Genomic DNA, 9,421 nt, shown 5'->3' with positions numbered 1-9,421 from the left:
TCTTGATGGATTCTGGATACGTAGACTTAGGTTACAGACGATAGACAAGCATTTACTCTCACGCTGAGAAAATATGTTCCGAACTCGAGAAGCTATGAACTGATTGCTATCCAAAGCCCATCTCATATGCCTATTGTCGCGCCAAGAAGAGGGCACCTGTGGTCCATTAATAGCTTAAAGCTGGCTTTTTAGCCAAAAAAAAAAAAAACTTAAAGCTGGCTTGAGTAGGAATTTAAAGAAATTGATAAGAATATGAATGTCTTATTATTATATAATTGAGGATTTTAAAGTTGTGTTGTGCCGACATTTATTCCGCCCCTTCTGCTATTGAAATGTTGCTGCTCGTTGCTGAGCGAGTCTATCACCATAGTTCTATTAGATACGGGAAGGGAAATCCAAGATCGACAATACACGTAAGTCCACGCTCGTCCTTTGCAAACTAATAAAAAAAATTTATTTATGTTTTTTTGGGGCCCTGCTATTCACTTCGCTCCAAAAAGTTGAACGGGCCTCTTGAATTTTATGTTGAATATCTAAGTTTTGTTTTTTTTAAACTTATTTTTACTATTCTTATTTCCCCTCTTATGTACAAGTTTATAAAACAATTCTCTTAATTATCCTATCAGATTAATAATGACAGGAAACATTTATTTCTTAGTGTGATCATTTATAATTACGCAAGCAAGAAAATGACCTTGATATATGTAAGTTTTTATTTTACGTGAAATATATACTATCTATCAGTAATCAACATTTGGTATCTTCAAAAACATGAAACTTCAAAAAATAATTTTAAGATACAATGATAACTAAAATTATTTCAAGAATGGCTTTTAGATTTTTTTTTTCTCAGTCCAAAGTAGAAACACTTTTCGTTATCTTACTTTTGGTACTGATTTATTATGCAATTATCTTTCCTGAAAATACATACTGAGTTGATGGCCATGGGAAAAAGGTTGCAACCGTGCTTTGACAATAGCTCGGCCAATGTGTGTTTGGTATTACACGGCTAGTCTGAGTCCCTCTTCACCAATCCGCCATTTGTTCTTCCCTTTGAGATGGTCGATAGCCCTCGACTTCGGCCATCCCGATCGTCCTCGTGTTCTCAACCTCGGAGAGCTGAGCGGACGTTTCGACCATGTCCTATGCTGTCGGGCATTTTCTGCTCATCCCTTATAAGATGGTTCGATTCGGTTAGGCCGTTCGGAATATTTTCTGCTCATCCCTTATAAGATGGTCGAGTAAATGAATCCATGTTCAGATTCTTGCACAATTTTTCATGTGGGTGCTATTGTAATTATGGGTTAATGGATCCATGTATGTGAGCAAAACGAGACATGTCACTTCAGTTCACATGTCATTACAATTCATGTATCTGTTAAATTCATGAATATCTTCGGTTCATGTATCTCTTGAGTTCATGAATCTCTTCTATGCATGTATCAATTAAATTTATGTATCTCTTGAATTCATGTATCTTTTTAGTTCATGTGTCTGTTTGGTTCATGTCCATTTAAATTCTATAAATAGAATTGAATTATTCTTCATTTGATCGGGGAAGAATAGAGAAAAGAGAAGAATAGAATATAGTGTCTGTTCTTCATTCCATAGAAGATAGAGTACATGGAATATAGAGAGTATAGAGAATAGAATAAACGTTCTCTTCAATTTATTTTTTCTCTAGGCGTGACGGTTTAGAGAAGTGTTCAATAAAGTTTTGTTTGCATGGTATTAATTCAAACGAGTTCTAGGTGTTATATCTTAGGAGGCATAGTTTTGTAAAGCTGTTTAGCACCATTGACAGAAATTAATCACCTAAGGAAATTTAGTTAGCTGTACCTCACTTCCTAATAAATTTTATTACAATCCGTTCGGTTCTTTCCCACATGATGCATGGCATAGTCGAATGATTGTAGCGGCCAGCCAAGGCTTCTTCGGGTGAGAATCCACAGAGGCTCCGCTCACATCTCTACCTCATCACACCGGGCGAAGGAACTCTCCTGCTCAAAGCATTTCCTCATTTCCGATATTGCATCTCTTCAAGAAATGGCCCGAGGACTTCTTGAGTCAATGACCAACACAAAGTTGGGCAATAACCTGTTCACTCCGTGTGGCTGCGTTTGCCAAGGTTAAATGTTATCGCTTTCTCAGTTATATTATTTCTGTTTTATTTTTATGATCACAACAAACAGTATCATGTTGCGAATACTTTTCCAACAGGTGCAACGATGAGGCAGAATCCCAAACGTCTATGGAATAATTGGGGAAAGTACGTGGGGAAAATGATGTCGTAGGTCGCTTTGGAGTTTGATGTTGGTCACTGTATTCAGAATTGTGCTTGTTGGCAAGTGATCATGCCCTTATGTGATGGCATCTTTACAATAAATACATGAAATGAATAGTTTCTCCGCTTCTGCTACTGAGTGTCGTGGCATGCTAAATCATGGTATTAAAACTTCGTTTTTCCCAGATACATGTCTAAACATGGTTAATAATATTCGATAATGTATTCACTGCTAACCGCGCCCAATACAACTGCAGCATCATGGACGTTCGCTAGCTTCAGCCCCAATAATCACTAACTTCATATCAAATGCTTAACGAAAACGAAAATTTCACACCAAACACTTAACAACGACTGCATGGTCCCATATCATTTGCTGCATTTACTTCTCATCCTTGCTTATAGAGGGATTTTAGCATGGTGCTGTGGAGGAGGACCTTCGGGACTAACCCGTTTGGAACCATAATAACTCTCGACTTTCTTGAACTCATCACGAGCCGTTGTCGTCTTAAGAGACTCAACATGGACCGTCGACCTTCTGAATTCGCGGACGAGAGTGGAAGCCTCGGAGCTGGTCCAGGAAAAGGCTATCAGCGTCAGGCACAGACATAATCCCAACCTGGCCATCGACCTTCTGATCTGATTACAGTGTAAGGTTTTTGCTTGGGAGAGGACTACAATCAGTCGGTATTTATAGCCCTCCCCTCACATACCCTCTAGTTTTTTCTCTCTCTGTGTAAAAAATGAATGGAAGTGGCGAAATAGAGACCTTCCCACAATCTGCCAATCTGATAGGAACTCACGGAGCCCTCTTGCAAATTTTATGAAGTTAAAACGCTTTCCCCGCCAGTGGAGTCTTGAATACGTGATGCCAAATGAACTTACTTGTCGGCTACTTCAATCATTACCAATGCCATGCTTCGTGAGTAGTTACGAAAGCCTTTCTTGTGCTTTTGTATGGTCGAATGATTCAACCTTTTAGTCTGATCTGCCCGACAATGTCAGATCTAGTTTTTGTCGCTATTCAACTTTCTTTAAGGCTTACAATCCCGGCCTTCTATAGTTGGATTCACGTCCTCACCGAGTGCCGTCCCTTTCTTCTGTGTTTTGGCCCGCAAGACAAAAGGTCCTTTTCTTGGGGTCTTGACAAGTGATCCACTTAGACTTAGCAATCTTTGCAACAAGTTGAGATGATAAAATATAATTTACTACATGATAAACCCAAGATATCGCAACAAGCCGTCACAAGCTCCATCTAGGTTATAATATCAAATCACGAGGTCTCGAGTTCGATTATTCACTCTTTTCACCTTCAACAATTTTCGAAGAGTAATAGGCTCGCATATTCCATACTTTCACTCTTCCATCCACCAGCATTTGCCATCAGGAGGTATTGAGATATAAAACTTGGTGCACTCTCTAATAACTTAAACCTTTGGAACTACTTATCGCGCACACCAACCATAAGAAAAGCAATGTCATCCATGCTCTTCATCTGTACATTCCTGGGAGCATGTGTAATTGAACCAGATATCTTGGAGAACTCCTGAAAGCAATTTTAGACCTTTTACTTTCTATCGGTTTTTGCATAGAGGTGGTCAAAAAGATAAATGAAGATAAAGAAGATAATTTTTGCCACCCTCAGACAAATAATCAAATAGGTTAGGCATCATCCGATGGTTCAAATGTCGCACAATTGTATTGGCATTGCCCTGGCTTTCCCACTGTTAAGAAAACACTAAATCTAGACACGGAGGTGGCTTTTATAATGACCTCCAATAGGAGACCGGGTTACTCTCAATTGAAAGGAAATAACAAGCCGAGATCGAACAATTATGAATGTCAAGTTTGAGAAGTTGGTCCTATATTTGAAACATTGAACTTGACAGCATCTCATGAACACAGGGAGAAGAAAAATATAGTCTTGATTCAGCAAGGCACCGGAAATGTCCTCGGGATTTCATCACGAACCAACAGGACAGAAAAATATAGACTGTCCCTAAATATATGCAGGAAGCCAGTATGCTTTCACAATCCATAAGTCTGAGAAACAAGCGTGCGTATACTTTCCTGATTCATCATTGCACCCCATGTTCAGAGGAGTGTCTGAGCAAGTAGGCATTTCCCATGTTTGTAGAGGCACATGCATGCATCTTCCATGATCTCCTGCGATTCTGTTTGGGTGTGACTTGTTCGCGTTTGTGTGTTGGAGAGAGAGAGAGAGAGAGAGGCAGAGTAGATACCTCGTCTGATGCAACTTCAAGTGTGAATCTCCTTGGACATGAGCTGTGATGCAAACTTCTGCTCCCTACGGATGTTTTATCTGGTGAAGGAATTACAAAGAAATGCCAGAGGGGAAAAGAAACATATCATGAACAACCCAAAGAACCAAAAGGATATCTGTTCTTCGTAGATGGGATGATTGAGCATTAACAGATTGTTGTTGTTCACAAGTGCTCGAACAAGCAATTCTTTAGCTTCTTCCTGCTTCTTCTTTAGCATGTTGCAGATCTGAAAGACAATTCCCTTAGGTGGCCAATATATTAACGGTAGAAGGATCAAAGATGGTAGAATAGACGAGGCAACAGTTCAATGCCCTTCTCCGCAATATCCTCAGACTAGGTTCCAATGGCCTTCCAAAAACTCAATTGCTCGTGATAGAACTTTAATTATAGAAAATAACTATAAAGTGCTACAGATTCATGCTTAAGGAAAATTAAGTCAGACTGTAGAAAAAATCACAAATTCCGTATTAGGCAAGTTCTCTTCATCAATTGATTTCTAGTTGTACAAATTCAATAAGTGATGATGCATAATGTCAATGAAACCATAACTAAATTATCAGAAGTGAAGAGCAAACATCCAGTAGTGAAACGTACAAATTCAAGAAGCTCAGGCTCGCTCATCCCTCAACCCCCCACCCCCGCCTCACCAACCCCACCAAAGAAAATAATAAGTAAATGGATAAAAGAAATAATTAAAAAGAAACTCATCTCAACCACTCATCCAGTAAGCCACAGAAAGTTGTCCATGGGCAACTACTCCATGTGACTTGACAACCTCGTATATTCTTTTCCTAGTGCTTTGTTAGCACTATTATTGTCTCTCAATTAGAATCTTCATGGTCTCTGACTATACAATATGCAAATAATTGATCTTCAAAGCCAAAAAGTGCATAATCAACTCACTTATAGCAAAAATAATTTAGCCGCAATTCACTTACATCTTCAAGTTCCTTTGTATAAGCTTCAGCCTTTCCAGCACTTTCATCAGTTTCCATGACCAATGGACTTCCAACTTCAGTTGCCCTCGCCGTAGGAGAAATCTTAAGCTGAAATTTAGGATGGTCACCAGACACACTGTTGGTTTTGTTTTGTTCAGTGTTCTCATGATTGCAAACCTGATACATATAATCTAAGAAACCAGCAAGGAACGAGTTTCGACCCTCTGTTGAAATAGAAAACCCTAAGAAGGTTCTGTCCATTTACCTGTTTGGTGACAACAGCTTCGGAGGATTCTCTGAAACTTCTGAAGTGTCAAGGGTAAGAACATTACTTCCACAAACAAAACCCAGTCACAGGAGAGAGGCAAGTGGAGTTATTAGCACTCTTCACCTTTTTTCACTTGGAGACGCAGAGGGCCACTCCAGTGGACTAAGTGATATCAAATTGGCAACTGATCCCTGCAAAATAGACACTCACGAATTCTAATGCATTGCAAAATAGCACCCCCATAATTATATTTGCAACACCCTATTGAAGTAAGGTATTACTTGGAAGTGAAGAGCAAACAATAGAAAGGAACCTCAGATGATTTCCCTTATGAATTGAGAAGTGGCTGGTTTTATCGATTTACCTGTTCTGTGACAACAGTTTCGGAGGATTCTCGGAAAATTCTAAAGCGTAAAAAGTAAGAACATTACTTCCACAAACAAAACCCAGTCACGGAAGCAAGGATAATGGAGTTATTAACACTCTTCACCTTTTCTCACTTGGAGACTGAGAGAGCCGTTTTAATGGACTAAATGACATTAAATTGGCATCTGATCCCTGCAATATAGACACTCACGGCTTCCAATGCATTACAAAATAGCATCCCCATAAGTATATTTGTAGCACCCTATTGAAGAGGTGTAAGGTATTACTTGGAAGTGAAGAGCAAACAACAGAAAGGAACCTCATATGATTTCCGCTTTAAGGATGAATTGAGAAGTGACTGGCTGTCGGTGCTTTTACTACGATCAGCTAACCCACGTGCTGCATCACCTCGCATAGCCCTTATTTGCTCAGAGTCTCTCATGGATCTGATTTCCTCTGTAGGATTGGAACCAAGTTGATCTTCTCTGGTTCTTGTGGCCCTGCACATATTGACATCTTGATCTCTAAAAGTATCTTTAAATTCAAATACCAGTACATCAAGTTAGGATGCAGGTTAGACCTCATCATTCTCAAGCTAGAAAGATGAAAAGCCCTCTTGGCAGAATTAAGAGAGTTACTGTTCTTCATATCAACATTTCTGACCCTTGAAGATTCCTTGCTTGAATTAGTGACTTCAGGATTCATGCATATCTTAACAATTGGTTTTGGCAACTCATTTAAACTGCCCGTCTTGCATGGAGAACTGCAAAAGTTTAGTGCAAGCAGACTAAGCATATGCAAAATAGTGCTGTGTCAAAGGTCTAATCCAATATATGCAATCTACTTGTTAGAGCAGGCAATGTCTAAGACGGGAAATGACATAACACGAGCAGCATCATATCCATATAAAGAACAGATATGACATGGCATCGATACATTTTTCTGTAAACAAGAGTTATTTCGGTCTTAAAACTATATATCATTTAAAGGAATATCGCTCCCATTTCATGTGACTCAAAGGGTTCAAACTGAACATGGATATATCAAGCTACAGCAGATTGCGAACACTACTTCCAGGCTTGTAGTCTTCTAGCATAAATTTAGTCATATTTTACCAGAGACAATAAAGATGTCAATATCCTCTTAAAAGCATACTGTGGTGAATCTAACATGACCTTTCCTGGCAAATAATAATGGAAGACTTGGACTTGAGAGACAATTATAAGCAAAACTTTATGATTTCAGCTGAAAAGGCTCTAATTTCATCAACAGCAAGCAAATAATCAAGAACATGAAAAGACTTTACACATATATCTATATGTGTGTTGATCAAACTAGTAATATACAGCAATTAGGAGAGTGTCCGATTTCTCAATGCAAAGTATGATATACAGTTGAACAAAAAAAAATCTCATTTTACTCTAGATGAATGTCCATTACATAGCAGAAGAGTGATAACCAGGGCACCTTTATATGGGAAGGACGTAAACTTTTCCCTTTTTTTTTCTTTCGTGTTTGTGTGTGGGTGGGGAGTGGCAGCGGGAAGAAGACAACTTACACATTACTAACTCACTGTCAGCAATTGTTAACTGAAGTACATGGGAAGATGAAATCAGTAGAATTTGAACAACATTTCATTCAACTGTAAAGTTACAACTTGATTGGGTACCGATGCCTCACCCCAGATTGAGAAGTGGTTTTCACACTGTTATGGCTTCCGGTCAAAGGAGATTGACTTTTTGTGTGCTCCCTTGCAAGTGAATTTAGACCAACCAGCAACTTTCCTCCAACTTGAGAATCTTTGGCATTGTCTTCCAACCTTTTGAAGATTGCATAAACCATGTGATGTTATAAAGCACGGAATGTCCAATCAAAGAAACTAGAATAAAAAGGAATATTTTCACTCTTTTTCATTTAGATGTACAGAAGCAAGTCTTTTGCTGATAATTTGAGTAAGCATTCTCCCAGTTAATAGATCTCGAGAAGACTGACTCTTAATTTCCTCTGATTTATTAAATAAATTTGAGTGGGCTTGTCCAGGCAACCTACAGGTAAAGAAAGAGGACAATATATAAGCTGCAAGCTCTCTGCTTGGGACATTTACATAGTAGTAAAAATAAACTAAGAGATGCAAAAATGTTATGCTGTTGATCCACCAATCTTTTAACTGAACTCTGGATATCACCATAAAATGCATCGTGATAGCAAAACTCAATGAATGAGTGCATCAAACTGATAATCACAACAACTTGAATCCCATCCTAAAATATTAAACTACGGATGCATATGCTTTCTAAATTTTCACAAAATCAACCATCAAGTCCGTGTTTCTTAAAAGGAGACACTAATGGCTCATTGCTCTAATTTGGCATGGCAGAAACTTTCCAATATCATCCTAATATAGATTCCTTCTCATTCCTCTAATCACTCAAAGGTAAGGGATAAATGGGACAACCTGAAAACAGCCATTTCACTGTCATGCAGAACTATACTTGGGATAATACGGGCTGTATCATTAAGATTTGTATCAGGCTTGGCCTCTTTGTTATCAGCCTTAGTAGCATTCAATGTATCAAGAAAAGGTTTATTGCTTTCATTTGCCTTGCCTTCTGTTCCTGGAACATGTGACATAGTTAAACCTTCTGAGCATACGTTGCCACAAGAATATGTGGCTTCCCCCACCATTTGTTACCTGTTACTCTGCTCTTCATCCAAAGTGGAAGTTGAGCATTTGATGATAGACAAATTTTTTCATGGAAGCTCTGGAATGTAATTAAATTTGTATTAACCCGGGGCTGAATGTGTACTTCTCTTGGTACTGTTTTATCTGATGAATAACTTTGTTAATCAGATTCTCGAGCCCACGTGCTGTTTGTCCTTCCGAAAGAAGATTGTTCTGGGATTGAGTTTCTACAGGCTGCAGACTTTGCACCCAATCATCCATTCTTGGGTTAGGCATAGAAGTTGAAGTTACAGAATTTTCTATCTGACTCTCTGATGTACCCACACACTGTGTTGATCAAACATTATCCTTCATAGCATTATCCGCACAGTCAGGAATTGCCTGGGGAAGGCGAGTTTTTGAGCCCTGGTGCTCATTCATCTCTGACGATCTCCCTTTGTTTCCTATAACCTTCTTCCCAACTTGTTCTCCCTCAGTCATAGGTGAATCAAGATTAAAGCCATCCAACCTGGGTAGCACAAATGACTGCTAAGTTCCTAGATTGCAATCACAAGTCATGAAAGAATAAGCCCAAATGTATACATTGTGAAGCTGTCT

General features: G+C 38.9%; 1 protein-coding gene, 1 long non-coding RNA gene and 1 pseudogene across 4 annotated transcripts in view; 2 read left to right on the top strand and 1 right to left on the bottom strand.

The window, feature by feature from the left end:
* LOC115665148 (disease resistance protein L6-like) overlaps positions 1 to 9,421 on the top strand; it is a 47,537-nt pseudogene that overhangs the window by 25,870 nt on the left and 12,246 nt on the right.
* LOC115664895 (uncharacterized protein At4g18490-like) overlaps positions 3,978 to 9,421 on the bottom strand; it is a 31,814-nt gene continuing 26,370 nt past the window's right edge. Inside the window, exons 1-11 of one of the 3 annotated variants that reach the window (XM_056319623.1) lie at positions 8,597 to 9,031; positions 7,811 to 8,186; positions 6,722 to 6,904; positions 6,461 to 6,641; positions 6,266 to 6,333; positions 6,140 to 6,179; positions 5,899 to 5,966; positions 5,773 to 5,812; positions 5,508 to 5,684; positions 4,528 to 4,795; positions 3,978 to 4,354 (exon numbers count right to left, since the gene is read on the bottom strand). In XM_056319623.1, coding sequence (XP_056175598.1) covers positions 4,604 to 4,795; positions 5,508 to 5,684; positions 5,773 to 5,812; positions 5,899 to 5,966; positions 6,140 to 6,179; positions 6,266 to 6,333; positions 6,461 to 6,641; positions 6,722 to 6,904; positions 7,811 to 7,983 — 1,122 coding nt within the window. In that variant the 5' untranslated portion in view covers positions 7,984 to 8,186; positions 8,597 to 9,031 and the 3' untranslated portion in view covers positions 3,978 to 4,354; positions 4,528 to 4,603. Of the gene's footprint in view, positions 4,459 to 4,527; positions 4,796 to 5,507; positions 5,685 to 5,772; positions 5,813 to 5,898; positions 5,967 to 6,139; positions 6,180 to 6,265; positions 6,334 to 6,460; positions 6,642 to 6,721; positions 6,905 to 7,810; positions 8,187 to 8,596; positions 9,032 to 9,421 lie in introns of those variants that run through there. The other 2 variants (XM_056319622.1, XM_056319624.1) reach the window with 2 other exon arrangements.
* LOC130140391 (uncharacterized) lies at positions 6,683 to 9,243 on the top strand. Its single transcript, XR_008818403.1, has 2 exons — positions 6,683 to 6,714; positions 8,993 to 9,243. It is a non-coding gene; the product is annotated as an uncharacterized LOC130140391 (long non-coding RNA).

Source organism: Syzygium oleosum, unplaced genomic scaffold (assembly GCF_021117445.2).
Source record: "Syzygium oleosum isolate NSW1041296 unplaced genomic scaffold, Sole_v2.1 Sole_v2.18, whole genome shotgun sequence".
NCBI classification, from domain to species: domain Eukaryota; kingdom Viridiplantae; phylum Streptophyta; class Magnoliopsida; order Myrtales; family Myrtaceae; genus Syzygium; species Syzygium oleosum.
The sequence above is the reverse complement of the archived record's forward strand: the minus strand, read 5'-3'. Positions and strand labels throughout refer to the sequence as shown.